We start from the raw sequence: 18,144 nt of genomic DNA on the forward strand, positions 1-18,144 counted from the left end.
TGAGTCTTTCAATTGTTCGAATACCATGATAGTTTCACTTCTTTCATGTGTAAATCACAAAACCTTTTTTTAAATTTGCATTCTCAGGTTAACTGTAACAATTGGTGTTAGGCAGACAATATGTTGAAGGTGTTAGTCCCTTGTGTTCTCTGTCAGTGCCATAATGTTTAGACTGATTCTAATCTTAAAAGTGAGATAAGAGTCTTACATGAATTCATGCAGTTTTTGAGCAAAGTACAATGTAACTCTGCAAGTACAAACTCACCCCACAAATGTATATGTGTGTGTGTGTGTGCGCGCATGTGTGTGTGTGTGTGTGTGCGCATGTGTGTGTGTGTGCATAGGAGTGTCTGTGTGTGTGTGTGTGTATAGTGCAATGGTGGTTACCTGTAGTTTGACATGAACCCAACGTGCCAATTGAGGCCCTCCCTATGGGTACGGAACTTAGCTATCAGCCTCTGCTCGGCCACTTCTGGCTGCTGCCTGTCCCAAAGTCCGCCTCGGAGGATGGTCACCTCAAGGTCAGAGGTCGAATGTCCTGGATCACTGAAGTGTTCCCCAACTGGAAGGGAACACTCAGAGTCATTGAGATGTACAGTATGGAAACAGACCTTTCAGTCCAACCCGTCCATGCCAACCAGATATCCCAACCCAATCTAGTCCCACCTGCCAGCACCCGGCCCATATCCCTCCAAACCCTTCCTATTCATATACCCATCCAATGCCTCTTAAATATTGCAATTGTACCAGCCTCCACCACTTCCTGTGGCAGCTCATTCCATACCCGTACCATCCTCTGTGTGAAAAAGTTGCCCCTTAGGTCTCTTTTATATCTTTCCCCTCTCACCCTAAACCTATGCTCTCTAGTTCTGGACTCCCCGACCCCAGGGAAAAGACTTTGCCTATTTACCCTATCCATGCCCATCATAATTTTGTAAACCTCTATAAGATCACCCCTCAGCCTCCAAAGCTCCAGGGAAAACAGCCCCAGCCTGTTCAGCCTCTCCCTGTAGCTCAAATCCTCCAACTCTGGCAACATCCTTATAAATCTTTTCTGAACCCTTTCAAGTTTCACACATCTTTCCGATAGGAAGGAGACCAGAATTGCATGCAATATTTCAACAGTGACCTAACCAATGTCCTGTACAGCTGCAACATGACCTCCCAACCCTTGTACTCAATACTCTGACCAATAAAGGAAAGCATACCAAACGCCTTCTTCACTATCCTCTCTACCTGCGACTCCACTTTCAAGGAGCTATGAACCTGCACTCCAAGGTCTCTTTGCTCAGCAACACTCCCTATGACCTTACCATTAAGTGTATAAGTTCTTCTAAGATTTGCTTTCCCAAAATGCAGCACCTGAATTAATCTCCAACTGCCACTTCTCAGTCCATTGGCCCATCTGGTCAAGATCCTGTTGTAATCTGAGATAACCCTCTTCGCTGTCCACTACACCGCCAATTTTGGTGTCATCTGCAAACTTACTAACTGTACCTCTTATGCTCACATCCAAATCATTTATGTAAATGACAAAAAGTAGAGAACCCAGCACTGATCCTTATGGCACTCCACTGGTCACAGGCCTCCAGTCTGAAAAACAACCCTCCGCCACCACCCTCTGTCTGCTACCCTTGAGCCAGTTCTGTATCCAAATGGCTAGTTCTCCCTATATTCTGTGAGATCTAACCTTGCTAATCAGTTCCCATGGGGAACCTTGTTGAATGCCTTACTGAAATCCATATAATCATATCTACTGCTCTGCCCTCATGAATCCTCTTTGTTATTTCTTCAAAAAACTCAATCAAGTTTGTGAGACATGATTTCCCATGCACAAAGCCATGTTGACTATCCCTAATCAGTCCTTGCCTTTCCAAATACATGTACATCTTGTCCCTCAGGATTCCCTCTAACAACTTGTCCACCACCAAGGTCGGGCTCACTGGTCTATAGTTCCCTGGCTTGTCCTTACCACCCTTCTTAAACAGTGGCACCATGTTTGCCAACCTCCAATCTTCCGGCACCTCACCTGTGACTATCGATAATAAAAATATCTTAGCAAGAGGCCCAGCAGTCACTTCGCTAGCTTCCCACAGAGTTCTCGGGTACACCTGATCAGGTCCTGGGGATTTATCCAGCTTTACCCATTTCAAGACTAACAACACTATTAACAATACAATCTCTATGTTGGCATTTTATTACTTAAACCAGTAAACAGAACATTCCCCTTTTGCTTTCAGCACAATCAAACTCACACTTCACAGTCTGTCCAATGTTAGCATATATAAACACCTTGCAGCCTTCTTTCTAATAAAACAGTCTGAGGTTATTGTAATCTCATACAATCAAATACACAAGTGTATTGAGTTGCAGATTGCAAAGCAGGTCATATGAGCCCCTCCATTTACCTTAAGTCTCAGACAGAGGATAGAATTTTCTGGTCACAGTGGATGTAAACTCAGAGGTTGGAAGGGCATTTAATCTGGTAGGGTAATGGTGCAACTGATTGCCATCTCCTATCTCCACCAGTATTAAGTTCTGGACAGGATGATCCATGGGTGAACTTCCCAGCCCATTGTTAATGCAGGTCCTTAAGTGACAACTAGCATTGACCCAACTGTAATGGACTTACTGACAAGAGACCCTCCCAGAGATTAAAAAGGATGCAGACTATTTGATGGCGGGGCGGGGGGAAACGGGGAATTTTGATCAAACATGCTCAAAGAATGGTTATGTGCATGGATATGGGGCAGTATTGATGACAGGGAGATGCCCACAGCACCACGTCCTGCCATTGCCTCTGACTCCCTGATACCCTGTTCCCATAACCTCCATCCTTGGAAACCTCTCCCTTTCAGAAATCATCTACTTTTGTCCTGTATCCTTGGGTTAATGCCATTGTCAGTGAAGGGACTCCATTAATGATGCAGTAGGAAGTTCATCTATGGATTTTCCTGCCCAGAATGTAACTCTGGCGCTCCTCAGGCAGAAGTCGTGACCTGTTCTGTGACATTGCTGAGTGCAGGAGTTGCTAGCCAATAGTTATTCAGCATTTCTTACTACAAGAGATTTCTGCCTGTGGGAACCTAATTCTAGATGAAGGCCTGTCTGTGGCTTCAGACTACCCTGATCAGCAGAAGATCCAGTCTTTCATTAAAAGATGCAGAGCAGGTACCTCACCAATTTTGCAACAGCTGGGAGAGACCCTTGCCGCCCCCAGAAGATTCCACCCACAGTCCCAAATCATATTGATCTTCTAATTCCCACAATTCTAACAGGATATTAACAAATGGTGAAAGGAAAAGTTTTTCACTACTCTTTTGAAAAGTACAAACTTAGAAATATTTGAAGTGATAGTGTAGGGTAGGTTGTTGACCTCAAACAATGATGCAGTTCACTCGTGACCAAATTATTGCGGCATTGTTTTTTTTCCTTAAAGCGATGGCTTGGAAAGCATATTTCTAATTCTACCAGTTAAAATCCTTGCACAAATAAGTTATTCAATATGTTGTAATATTTTATTATTTTCTTTCAGTTTGGAGAAAGATTATTGGATATAAATTACAACAAACATGATGGCCACACTCCCCTTGTATTAACTGTACAAGATGTGGACATGTTGGAAAAACTGAGAGATCTTAAACCTGCAGAATACAGACCAACAGAGGTTGTTCAAGAATTTCTTGAACATAACAAGTAAGTTTAAATTTAGTATAATGGAATATATACTGTCTTCAAACTGTCGATTTACCTATTTTGGTATTGGATTCAGGACAGTTTTTCTTTCTTATAAACTATAAAGCAGGTGTAAATGTAAGCTAACTGGGTCCAAATTGCATTGATTGGAAGTTTTCCATTTTTTGTTGAAGTGTAGGGAGTGAGTGTGTTAGGTAGTGACTAACACATCACCCCACTGCCAAAAAAACTTGCCATATCATGTAACGAAACACAGACAGGCAGAGAATAGGTGAGTTTCTTGGTTAATCACAGACTTGGATGTTAGTGCCCTAAGTCCTAAAGTGTGTAGATAGAGCTGTACTCCTCAGGGCTCCAGTGGCGAGAAGGTAGGTTTGTTTTCAACTATTCTTGTGGATTTGAGGTTGCAGAGAGAAGGCAGTCAGGGAGGTCAGTGGCTTGGACAGTGGGGTGGCTTTCAGAGACCACCTTCTTGCACCCTCTTTCTTGCCTCTGATTGCTCTGGGTACATTATGGTGGGCAGGTTAACCTGGCTTCACAGTTGAGAAATTCTCCAACTTTATCACCTTAAAATCTGATTGAAGATTTGTAGCTCGGGTATCCGTTGTTGTGGTTCTGCTCGCCGAGCTGGAAGTTTTTGCTGCAAACGTTTCGTTCCCTGGCTAGGGAACATCATCAGTGCTGTTGGAGCCTCGTATGAAGCGCTGCTTTGATGTTTCTTCCGGTATTTATATTGGTTTGTTCTTGCCGCTTCCGGGTGTCAGTTTCAGCTGCAGTGATTTGTATGTGGGGTCCAGGTCGATGTGTCTGTTGATGGATGTTCTTGCCGTTTCCGGGTGTCAGTTTCAGCTGTAGTGGTTTGTATATGGTGTCCAGGTTAATGTGTCTGTTGATGGAGTTTGGGGATGAATGCCATGCTTCTAGGAATTCTCTGGCTGTTCTCTGTCTGGCTTGTCCTATGATAGTGGTGTTTTCCCAGTCAAATTCATGTTGCTGGTTGTCTGAGTGTATGGCTACTAGAGATAGCTGGTCGTGTCGTTTTGTGGCTAGCTGATGTTCATGGATGCGGATTGTTAGCTGTCTTCCTGTTTGTCCTATATAGTGTTTTGTGCAGTCCTTGCATGGTATTTTGTAAACTACGTTAGTTTGGCTCATGCTGGGTATTGGGTCCTTTGTTCTAGTACTACAACAACTTTATCACCTGCCAGGGAGGATGTTGGTCTGGAAGGTATGTTTTGAGTATGTGGCCATTAATTGACCATTGAACAGCCTAAATTGCTGGCAGGCCAGGAGGTCACGTGTGCATCTTCTCACCCTCAACGCAATTAGTGAGGTGGTGAGAAGGGAATGAGTTTCTCTCCAAATCCTCACACAATTTTCTTTTGAATTATTTCTCTTGCCACCTCCAGAAGGGCAAAATCACACTTAACATCTTGAGCAGCGATTGATATTAAATTGCCAGTTCATGCTAGTTCATCAAAGGCAAAGTTAAATAAACAGTAATATTTTTAAAGAACAATTGAATTAATTTTTTTTATGATTCAATCAGAAGGTCGGTTAGTCAGTACGCAGCCCAAGTGAAAGAAACAGCAGGAAAACATCTGACAGATCTACTACCAAATCAACTATCACTACAAGGTAAAAACCAAAAAGAAACTGTGGATATTGTAAATCAGAAACAAAACCAGAAATTGCTGAAAAAGCTCAGCAGGTCTGGCAGTATCAATGGAGAGAAATCAGAGTGAACACTTCGGGGCAAATGAACCTTCCTCAGAACTCAAGACATCAGTCGACCCGAAACATCAACTCTGATTTCTCTCTGTCAATGCTGCCAGACCTACTGAGCTTTTCTAGCAATCTCTGTTTATCACTCAAAGGTAAACTTCCTTCTATCTGTTTTAACAATGATTTTAAAGGAATTAGAGTGTCAAAATTGCTTGTTTATAATATACTTTATTGGAATATAATGTGAAATAACTTAGATAATGATAATCAATCAATGTATCAATAAATTTGAGACCATTAGAAGGTAAATGCTTGAACCAGCAAAATATTTATTTATTAACAAAGACAAATGAGTTAAATTAGAAATATCTGAAACACTATTAAAAATAATAAATCATGTAAGATAAATGTAAGATAAAATATATGACATTATTTTTATTTCTTTTAATCTGTAAAAGATCTGTCATATCCTAAGAAACTTTGGATACTATACTTAGCCTTTTTTTGTAGCTAACTATCTACAGGAGCAAGAATCAGTTTATTTTCTGTTTATGGATGTTATATCCAGTTCTGAAACCTGATTAAGAAACTTGAGAGTCAAATTGATCCAAATAGAGCAAAATATCATATTAAATTCAACATCACACTGATTCTCATAGCTGAGAGATAATTGCACAATTGTGTATGGCTTTATATATTCACCAGATAATGGTTTTACAATATATTGGGCTGAACATTTCTCTTTTGGCTAAGTGTCAGTTTAGTGAATTTTCATGCAGGTTTTCTCGTAATTTACTAAACCCGCCTCATCAGCTACTGCACCCCTTTGACCTGATTCTAGCCACATCCTACCACCCGTTGTCACTATAAGAACTTGTCTCTCACCAACCATCCCCCCCAAGAGGCTGGCATACCTGGCACCCATGTCTTTTTAAAAAGGCTGCTGTGCAACCAGACAAACATTGGTAATCCTTTGTTGGCAATGAAATGGCACAGCTGCCACAAAGCCATGCTGTCAGTGTTACATAGCTGGCATGGCTGACTCTGCCTCGTATAAACATTCTCTCACCTTTATTACTGGTTAATTGCCAGGCCCTTGAGTTTACCTGTCCTTAGCTATATCCGATCTAAACAACCTCTCTAAGTCACTGTCACTCTGTTTTCAGTGCCCAATTATCGACCCAAAAAGTCACTGTCACTGATCTCAGTTTCCAATATCAAACCAAATCTTGTCAATGGCCAGCAGGGATAATCCACATACAGGCAAGTAATCAGACTATTTCAAACATATGTTTTTGTTGCAATCAGTAAAAGCAAACACAAAAAAATTATAGGCTGCATTCCATCAAGATCAACAACGAAAATTCTTTGCAGTAAGCAGTGAACCCAAAGTTGCTAGGTACATGCCCTGACTCCCATGTCAAGAATTCTCAGAGTTTAGATTGCTTGTGGCAAGTGGTATGATATGAAGTTACATAATCACGAGATAGATGTAAGGGGGTTATGAACAAGCAATAATCCCCCTTGTTGGGCACATTAACTAGTGACAATCACATCTCAGTGCCTGGAATTTGCTTTAAAAATGTAGTGAGTTGCTCCCAATATCAAAACAGGCTTCACTGGACTTCTCATGCAATTCTGCCTGTATTTCTCACAATAGCCCGTGTGCTCAGGCCCCTATAAAATTCCATTTAGAATATTCATTGAACCTTTAAATGGTAAGAAAGAAAATATTATATTTGAATAGGTGAATGGCAAAATATAAGAAGAAGTCTTAAGAGCAGGAGCAAATTTTGCAGATATTAACAAAAATTAAATTAGGCTCTGCTCTTAAATAGAAACAAAATAATTTAAAGGAAGTGCTGTCCATATTGGTTAAAGAAAGTCTGTGGTTTGCAAGCTGAGGACCCTGTCATAATGCAGCATAACTATTTTTAGGTAGCTTCCTGGCATACGGAGAACAGAATTGTCTAAAGGTTGATCTGAGCACCTGCGGTTCACAGGTAACAATGTGTTTCATTTCTTATTGAAAAGAAATTAAATCTGAGCAAACAAAACCATTAAATTTAACGTAAAGGAGTTCTTTTAATCTTCAGTGATGTTGATTAGCTGGAACTTATAATTATTCTAGAAATAAATATTTTGATACTTTTGGCTCGAGAAAAACAGGGAAAAATGAGAAAGTATTTGAATTAGTTGCTGAATCATTACAATGGGAAGGTACAACATATAGTGCCCTTGTCCATTAGGTACAAGATTCTTGTGTCTGGTAGAGATGAGAGCACAGACGGCTGGGAAAAAAATGAAAGCAAGATGCAAAATTAAAACTGCAAGCTTGCAAACATACTTGCAGACTGATTCTGAAATTTCTACACCCTGTCAGTGTTTGATCTTCCCGATTGACCTTGACCAACCATATCATCTTCCTCTGAGCTAGGTCTGACTTCAGCCAGTGGAAAGCCTTCCCCTCCCCTGATTTCCACTGATTCTTGTTTTGCTGGGGTCCTTGATGCCACATTTAGTCAAAAGTTGCCTTGATGTGAAGGACAATCACCCTCTTTAATCATATTTGGATCAAGGCCATAATGAAATCAGGAGCTGAATGAACCAAGCAGAACTCAAACTAAAGTCAGTATGCATGTTATTACTGAGTTAGTACTATTTGATTATCACTCAAGATTAGAGTGGTGCTGGAAAAGCACAGCAGATCAGGCAACATCCTGGAATGGTCAGGAATGATGAAGAGCTTTTGCCTGATTTTCCTGCTCCTTTGATGCTGCCTGACCTGCTGTGCTTTTCCAGCACCACTCTAATCTTGACTCTAATCTCCAGCATCTGCAGTATCCACTTCTGCCTATTTGATATCACTGTTGATGACACCTTCTGTAGGGGTGACCCGTACCTGTTTATACCAAAGTGGGCCATGTCTGCTTACACAAAATGGTTGACAAATAAGACGGTGCAGCCTGTCCCAGCAATAAAACACAAAATGGCGGAGAAGCGATAAACAGGATGAACAGGAAGAATAATTGTCCCAGTAACTGAGGGCATCGAAGGTGTTGGTGGACACTGAATTTTCCTTCTCTAAGGACACCTGGACAAAAGTCCTGCTTATTTTTTTGTTCTACCCACACACTACTGCCTAACTGCGGTAGTGCATATTTTTCCCAAGCACCCATGTTGTGTGTGTGCAGGCGTAGGACACAATGAAAAACAACAGGTGCTTAAATCTTTATTTTTATACCACCACGAGGAAGAAAGGAAACATCCGAGTGGCCAGTGACAAGCAATGCCCTTCTCAAAGGGCAATGCGAGTCTTGCTTATATTTGTCAGCCAGGGCTCCTGAATTGGCCCAGGTTAACAACCCCAATCAAGAATCTCATAGTCAATGAGATCCACCTGGCCCTCAGGGAAGTCTCATTACAACTATGCTGGGTATTGGTGAGGCTGTACCTGGAATGCTGTGTTTGGTCCCTGTATTTAAGGAAGAATGTACTGGTATTGGAGGCAGTTCAAAAGAGGTTCACTTGGCTGATTACTAGGATGAAGAGTTTGACTTACTGAGAATAACTAAACAGGTTAGGCCTTTATATATTAGTGTTTAGAAGAATGAGGTACGATCTATTAAAACATGAAAGATTTTTAGGGGCTTGACAGAGTAAAGGTTCAGATTTAAAAACAAAATACAGCAGATGCTATAAATCTGAAGCAGATTCAGAGAATGCTGGAGAAACTCAGCAAGTCTTGCAGCATCTGTGAAAACAGAAACAGACAACTTTCTGAGTCTGGTATGACTTCTTCAGACTGTTGAGAATGATATTTCCCAAATGGTAGGGGAATCTTAAACGAGGACACATAGTTACAGAATAAGGTGATACTCATTCAAAATTGAGATGTGACAGAAGTTCTTCATCCAAAAGATACTACTGAATGCTTTACTCCAGAGAATTATAGATGTCAGAGTCATACAGCATGGAAGCAGACCCTTCGGTCTAACTAATCCATGCCAACCAGGTTTCCCAAACTAAACTAGTCTCATTTGTCTATGTTTGAACCATATTCCTCTAAACCTTTCCTATTCATGTATCTGTCCAAATGTCTTTCAAATTTTGCAGCTGTACCTGCCTCTGGCAATTCATTCCATATACGCATCACCATCTATGTGAAAAATTTGCCCCTCCTATCCCTTTTAAATCTTTCCCCCTCTCACCCTAAATCTATGCCCTCTAGTTTTGAACACTCCTACCCTAGGGAAAAGGTATTTATAATTCACCTTATCTATGCCTCACATGATTTTATAAACCTCAATAAAGGTCGCCCCTCAACCTTCTACACTGTAGGGAAACAAGTCCCAGGCTAAACTGCCTCTCCTTATAACTCTGTCCCAGTAACAACCTTGTAAACCTTGTTTGTACCCCTTTCAATTCACTAGCACCCTTCCTATAACAGGGTGATCAGAATTGTACACAGTACTCCAAAAGTGGGCTCACCAATGTCCTGAACTGCTGCAACATTATGTCCCAACTCCTATATTCAATGCTCTGACCAATGAAATTTGCAAAATGCCATCATCACCACTCTGTCTACCTATGACACCACTTTCAAGAAACTTTTACTTGAACCCCATGTCTCTGTATTCAACAACACTGCCCAGGGACCTACTATTAAATGTATCAATCCTGCCCTGGTTTGTCTCACCAAAATGCAACACTTTGCATTTATTTAAATTAGTCTCCATCTATTATTCCTCAGCCTATTGGCCCTGCTGATCAAGATCCAGTTGTATCCTCAAATAACTTTTATCACTGTCCACAATAGCACCAATTTTGGTGTCATCCACAAACTTATTAATCATGTTTCCTATATTGTTTATTTAACTAACAAACAATGGGACCCAACACCAAACCCTGTAGAACACTACTTGTCACAAGCCTCCAGTCCGAAAAACAGTCCTCTACAACCACGTTCTGTCTTCTACTGTCAAGCCACTTGGCTAGCTCTCCCTGAATCCCATGTGATCTAACTTCACCAACCAGTCTACCACATGGAAATTTATCAAAGGCCTTGCTAAAGTCCATGTAGACAGCATTTACTGCTCTGCCCTCATCTATCCTCTTGGATGCATCCTTAAAAAACACAATCAAGTTTGTGAGACATGATTTCCCACATGCTGACTATCCATAGTGAGTCTTTGCCTCTCCAAATGCAAGAAAATTTTGTCTCTCAGAATCCCTCCACCTATCACTAACATCAGGCTTACTGGTTTATAGTTCCCTGGATTTTCCATGTGGCCTTTCTTAAATAATGGCACATTAGCCACCCTCCAGTCTTCTGGAACCTCACCCATGGCTGTAGGTGATACAAATATCTCTGCAAGGGATGTCAGGGATTTAAGGAATATGAAGAGCCGGCACGAACAAGGAATGGAGCCCAGGGCAAATCAATCATGAACTGATTGAATGTGGGGGCGTGCTTGAAGATTGGAATTGCGTACTGCAGATCCTATTCCTGATGTTCCTCAAGTTTGCGTTGAGCTTCGCTGGAATAGTGCATCAGACTGAGGAAGGAAATACCAGTATGAAAGCAAGATGCAAAATTAAAACTGCAAGCTTGCAAACATACTTGCAGACTGATTCTGAAATTTCTACACCCTGTCAGTGTTTGATCTTCCCGATTGACCTTGACCAACCATATCATCTTCCTCTGAGCTAGGTCTGACTTCAACCAGTGGAAAGCCTTCCCCTCCCCTGATTTCCACTGATTCTTGTTTTGCTGGGGTCCTTGATGCCACATTTAGTCAAAAGTTGCCTTGATGTGAAGGACAATCACCCGCTTTAATCATATTTGGATCAAGGCCATAATGAAATCAGGAGCTGAATGAACCAAGCAGAACTCAAACTAAAGTCAGTATGCATGTTATTACTGAGTTAGTACTATTTGATATCACTCAAGATTAGAGTGGTGCTGGAAAAGCACAGCAGATCAGGCAACATCCTGGAATGGTCAGGAATGATGAAGAGCTTTTGCCTGACTTTCCTGCTCCTTTGATGCTGCCTGACCTGCTGTGCTTTTCCAGCACCACTCTAATCTTGACTATAATCTCCAGCATCTGCAGTATCCACTTCTGCCTATTTGATATCACTGTTGATGACACCTTCTGTAGGGGTGACCCGTACCTGTTTATACCAAAGTGGGCCATGTCTGCTTACACAAAATGGTTGACAAATAAGACGGTGCAGCCTGTCCCAGCAATAAAACACAAAATGGTGGAGAAGTGATAAACAGGATGAACAGGAAGAATAATTATCCCAGTAACTAAATAGACACAAGGTGTGAAATAGAGGCCATTGACTCCCAAACATCTGAGCGAACAACAGCTAAAATTATCTTAGAGTAATTAGCTTTTAGGACTAACATTATAACAGAAATCAATATTACAAGTGCTATAGCATGTAGTTAATACTAACTGTCTCTTGTATTTTTACACATATTAGAACAATGGGAAATATAAAGCAACAGATGAATTTGATAAAGGCAGCACATTAGAATACAGTGAACATAGAACAGTACAGTACAGGCCCTTCGGCCCTCGATGTTGTGCCGGCTTTTTTCTACTCTAAAATCAGACTAACTGACATACCCTTCATTGTGTATTATCTTCCAAGTGCCTGTCCAAGAGTTGCTTAAATGGCCCTATAACTATGACTGCCAGCATTGCATTCCATGCACCCACCATTCTCTGTGTAAAGAACCTACCTCTGACATCTCCCTTAAACCTTCCTCCAATTACCTTAAAATTATGCCCTTTCATGATAGACATTCCTGCCATGGGAAAAATGTCTCTGGCTATCCACTCTATGTATGCCTCTCACCATTTGTACACTGCTATCAAGTCTCCGCTCATCCTTCTTCACTCCAGTGAGAAAAGCCCTAGCTCCCTCAATCTTTCTTCATAAGACATGTCCTCCAGTCCAGGCAGCATGCTGGTAAATCTCCTCTGCACTCTCTCTAAAGCTTCCACATCTTATGAGGATTCCAGAACAGAACACAATATTCCAAGGGTGGTCTAACCAGGGCTCCTTAGGGCTGCAGCATAACCTTGCAAGTCTTAAAATCAATCCCCGCTAATGAAAGCCAACATACCATATACCTTCTAAACAACCCTATCAACTTGGGTGGCAACTTTGAGGAATCTACGGACATGGACCCCAAGATCCCTCTGTTCCTCCACACTGCCAAGAATCTTGCCTTTGACCATATGTTCTGCATTCAAATTTGACCTTCCAAAATAAATCTCTTCACATTTTTCCAGGTTGAACACCACCTGTCACTTAACAGCCCAGTTCTGCGTCCTGTCAATGTCCCTTTGCAACCTAGCACTTGTAATATTGATTTCTGTTATAATGTTAGTCCTAAAAGCTAATTACACTAAGATAACTTCAGCTGTTGTTCACACTATCCACAACTTCACCAACCTGACAACCCACCCTTCCACTTCCTCATTTATAAAAATGCAAAGAGCAGACGTACCAGAAATGATCCCTGCAAAACGCCACTGGTTACTGAGATCCAGGCTGAATAGTTTCCATCTACCACCACCCTCTGTCTTCTGTGGGCCAGCCAATTCTATATCTATCAACCAGATATCCCTGTACCCCATGCCTCCTTACTTTCTGAATGAGCCTATCATGGAGAATCTAATCAAATGCCATGCTAAAATCTATGCATACCACATCCACAGGTTTACCTTCATCAAAGTGTTTTGTCACATCCTCAAAGAATTCAGTAAGGTTTGTGAGGCAGGACCCCTCCTCACAAAGCCATGTTGACTATTTCTAATCAAGCTATGGTTTTCCAAGTAACCATAAATCCTGTCTCTCAGAATCCTCTCCAATACTTTACCTGCCACTGATGTAAACTGCTGATCTATAATTCCCAGGATTATCCCTCTTCCCTTTCTTGAGCAAGGAAATAACATTTGCCACCCTCCAATCATCTGGCACAAATTCAGTGGAGAGGATGCAAAGATCACTGCCAAAGGCGCAGTAATCTCTTCCCTCCCTTCCTGAAGAAACCTTGGGTATTTGCAAGGTTTGTGAGGGTTTGTAGCTCAGGTTGAGGTTTAGGGCGTAGGTTTGCTCACTGAGCTGTAAGTTTGATATCCAGGCGTTTCATTACCTGGCTAGGTAACATCATCAGTGGCGAACTCTAAGTGAAGCGAAGCTGTTGTCTCCTGCTTTCTATTTATATGTTTATCCTGGATGGGGTTCCTGAGATTTGTGGTGATGTCATTTCCTGTTTGTTTTCTGAGGGGTTGATAGATGGTATCTAGATCTATGTGTTTGTTTATGGCGTTGTGGTTGGAATGCCAGGCCTCTAGGAATTCTCTGGCATGTCCGCTATGTAGATTACACCTTTGTCATCACAAAACGAAACAAGATAGAAGAGACATTTAATATCATCAACAACACCCTCACAGGCATAATGTTAACCAAGGAGGAAGAAACCGACAACAAACTCGCATTCCTGGACGTCACAGTCGAAAGAAAGGACAACGGAGAACTACAAACCTGTGTATACAGAAAACCGACAAACACTGACCAAATACTGAACTACACCAGCAACCATCCCAACACACACAAACGAAGCTGTATCAGAACACTATTCGAATGAGCCACCACACATTGCAGCACAGACAAACTTCGGAAAACAGAGGATAACCACCTATACAATGTATTCAAGAAGAACGGATACTCAAAAAATACAGTCCGCAAATTCCTCAAGAACAAACCACGACAAGCAGACCAAACACAGCCAGAAACCCTAACCACCTTACCATACATCAAAGAAGTTTCAGAAATGACAGCCAGACTATTAAGACCCCTCGGAATCCTAGTAGTACACAAACCCACCAACACTGTCAAACAGAAACTAACAAACTTAAAAGACCCAGTACAACCCATGGACAAAACCAACGTCATCTACAAAATTCCATGCAAGGACTGCCACAAACACTACGTAGGACAAACAGGAAGAAAGTTAGCCACCAGGATACATGAACACCAGCTAGTCACAAAAAGACACGACCGTCTCTCCCTTGTAGCCCTATACACATATGAAAAAAACCCACCATTTTGGCTGGGACAACATATCTATCCTGGGACAGGCTAAGCAAGGACATGCCAGAAATTTCCTAGAGGCCTGGCACTCCAACCACAACACCATAAACAAACACATAGATCTAGATACCATCTATCAACCCCTCAGAAAACAAACAGGAAATGACATCACCACAAACCTCAGGAACCCCATCCAGGACCTACAGCTCAGCAAGCAAACCTACACCCTAAACCTAAGGTATATCCCGTCTCTCTCAGATCTAGTCTACAGGATTCTTAAGGCGAGGGGAGTGAACAGCCAGAAGTCATAGTACACATTGGTACCAGTGATGTAAGTAGGGAAAGTTAGGAGGACCAGACAGAGAATATACAGAGTTGGGTTGGAAGCTAGAAGGCAGGATGAGCAGACTGGTAATCTCAGGATTGCTACTGGTTACAGGTGCTAGTGAGGCTAGGAACAGAGAGCGAGTGCAGAGGAACATGGGGCTGCAGGGCTGGTGTAAGAGGGCTTTAGATATGTGGATTATTGGGATTACTTCTGGCGAAGGCGGGACTTGTACAAAAAGGACAGGTTGCCCTTATCTAGAGGGGCACCAATACCCTGGGCAGAAGGTTTGATATAGCTCTTCAAGGGGGAGATTAAACTGGTTTGGCAAGAGTGTGGGAACTGGAACTACAGATCAGATGATGGAGTAGGTAATGAACAACCAGATACAGTGTGCAGAGAGTCTGTGAGGAGGGATAGGTACTTGATAGGGCAAAGGTGCACTCAGTGTGATGGGTTGAAGTGTGTCTATTTGAATATAAGAAATATCAAGAATAAGGGTGACGAACTTAGAGCATCGATCAGTACTTGGAACTACGATGTAAGCCACAGTAAGGCAGGTGATGGAGGAGATTTTGTCTACAGAGTCAGTATGTGTGAAAGTCAGAAACAGGAAAGGAGCAGTCATTTTACTGGGAGTTTTCTACAGAGCACCCAATAGCAACAGAGACACAGAGGAGCAGATTGGGAGGCAGATTTTGGAAAGGTGCAGAAGTAAAATGGTTGTTGTCATTGGTGACTTTAACTTCCTTAATATAGATCGGAACCTCCTTAGTTCAAATAGGTTGGATGGAGCAGGTTTTGTCAGGTATATTCAGGAATGGTTCCTGACTCAATATGTAGATAGACCAACTAGAAGGGAGGCCATATTGGATTTGGTGCTTGGCAATGAACCATGTCAGGTGGCAGACCTCTCAGTGGGAAAACGGTTCGGTGATAGTGATCACAACACCCTGACCTTTGCTATATTAATGGACAGCGATAGGAGCAGATGGTATGAGAAAGTATTTAATTGGAGGAGGGGGAATTACAAAACTATTAAAGCAAGCACTGTGGTATCTAAATTGAGGACAGATGTTCTCAGGGAAGTGCACGATAGAAATGTGGAGGTTGTTTAGGAATCACTTGCTGATAGTGCTAGACAGGTTTGTCCCACTGAGGCAAGGGAGGGATGGCCGACTGAAAGTATCTTGGGTGACAAGGGACATGGAATGTCTCGTCAAGAGGAAGAAGGAAGCTTACTTAAGGTTGAGGAGGCAAGGATCAGATAGGGCTGTAGAGGGTTACAAGGCAGCCTGGAAGGAACTGACCAATGGACTTAGAAGAGCTAAACGGGGGCATAAAAAAGCTTAACCAGGTCAGACTAAGGAAAACCCTAAGGCATTCTACACTTATGGGAAGAATAAGAGGAGGGCCAGAGTGAGGGTAGGGCTGATCTGGGGTAGTGGAGGGAACTTGTGCCTGGAGTCAGAGGTGGTAGAGTAGGTCCTTAATGAATATTTTCATTCAGTAATCACTACTGAGAGGGGCCTTGACATTTCTGTGGACAGCATGAAACAGACTGATATTCTAGAACATGTTGATGTTAGGAAGGAGGATGTGCAGAACATTTTGGAAAATGTAAGGATAGATAACTCACCTGGCCAGACGAGATATACTCTAGGTTTAAAGGAAGTGAGGGAAAACATTGCTGTGCCTTTGGCAATGATCTTTGCATCCTTACTGTCCACTGGATTTGTGCCAGATGATTGGAGGGTGACAAATGTTATTCCCTTGTTCAAGAAAGAAAATAGGGATAATCCTGGGAATTACAGACCAGTCAGTTTTATGTGTGGACTGGGTAAATTATTGGAGAGGCTTCTGAGACACAGGATTTATGATTACTTGGAAATCATAGTTTGATTAGAGATAGTCAGCATGGCTTTACCTCACAAACCTTACTGAATTCTTTGAGGATGTGACAAAACACATTGATGAAGGCAGTGCAGTGGATGTGGTGTCCATGGATTTTAGCAATGATAAGGTTCCCCTTGGTGGGCTCATTCAGAGAGTAAGGAGGAATGGGAAATCTGGCTGTCTGAATACAGAATTGGCTGGTCCATAGAAGACAGAGGGTGGTGGTTGATGGCAAATATTCATCTTGAAGCTTGGTGACCAGTGGTATTCTACAGGGATCAGTTCTGGAGCCTCTGCTCTTAGAGATTTCTATGAATGACTTGTATGAGGACATGTAAGAGTGGGTTAGTAAGTTTGCGGATGATGCAAAGTTTGGTGGAGTTGTGGATAGTGTGGAGGGCTGTTGTAGGACATTGACAGGATGCAGAACTGGGCTGATAAGTGGCAGATGGAGTTCAACCTGGAAAAGTGTGAAGTGATTCATTTTGGAAGGTCAAATTTGAATGCAGCATGCAGGGTTAAAGGTGCAGGATTCTTGGCAGTGTGGAGGAACAGAGGGATCTTGAGGTCCATGTCCATAGATTCCTCAAAGTTGCTACCCAAAAAGGGTTGCCAAGGAGCTGTATGGTGTGTTGGCTTTCATTAGCAGGGGGATTGAGTTTAAGACCCACAAGTTTGTGCTGCAGCTTCAAAGAATAGTGTGTCAGTTCTTGTCGCTTCAGTATAGGAAGGATTTGGAAGCTTTAGAGGTTGCAGAAGAGATTTACCAAGATGCTGACTGGACTTGAAGGCATGTCTTATGAAGAAAGATTGAGAGAGCTAGGGTTTTTTTCATTGGAGCGAAGGATGAGAGGTGACTTGATAGAGGTGTACAAGATGATGAGAGGCACAGATAAAGTGGATAGCCAGAGACCTTTTCCATGGCGAAAATGTCTATCACGAGGGGGGGCATGATTTGAAGGTGATTGGAGGAAGGTTTAGGGGAGATGTCAGAGGTATATTTTTTACACAGAGAGTGGTGGGTGCGAGGAATGCACTGCCAGCAGTGGTAATAGAGTCAGATACTTTAGGGACATTTAAGCTACTCTTGGATAGGCATATGGAAAATAATACAAAGGATATGTAGATTAGTTTGATCTTCCAGTAGGATAAAAGTTCATCACATAGATTTTATCTTTTTCAACTTAATATTGAACCTTATTATTTTACAGTCTATATTTCCCAAATACTCTCCCACTTTGACGTTCTCCATTTGGCTTCCCCCATTTCCAGTGAAGGGAAGGGGTGTGCTGGATTTGGTCGCAGGAAATGTTCTGTTCCAAAAAATTCTCCTGCACACATTGCAGGAATTTCTCCCATTCCGTGCCCCACACTCTTCCTTT

At 42.1% G+C, this 18,144-nt stretch overlaps 1 protein-coding gene across 1 annotated transcript in view; it reads left to right on the top strand.

The window, feature by feature from the left end:
• The window catches only part of map3k19 (mitogen-activated protein kinase kinase kinase 19), a 75,643-nt gene that overhangs the window by 22,227 nt on the left and 35,272 nt on the right, over positions 1-18,144 (top strand). The window contains exon 4 of the mRNA XM_060827745.1: positions 3,536-3,696. Within this exon, the coding sequence (XP_060683728.1) occupies positions 3,536-3,696 (161 nt within the window). The remainder of the gene's footprint in view (positions 1-3,535; positions 3,697-18,144) is intronic.

This window comes from Hemiscyllium ocellatum, chromosome 7 (assembly GCF_020745735.1).
Source record: "Hemiscyllium ocellatum isolate sHemOce1 chromosome 7, sHemOce1.pat.X.cur, whole genome shotgun sequence".
Classification (NCBI taxonomy): Eukaryota; Metazoa; Chordata; class Chondrichthyes; order Orectolobiformes; family Hemiscylliidae; genus Hemiscyllium; species Hemiscyllium ocellatum.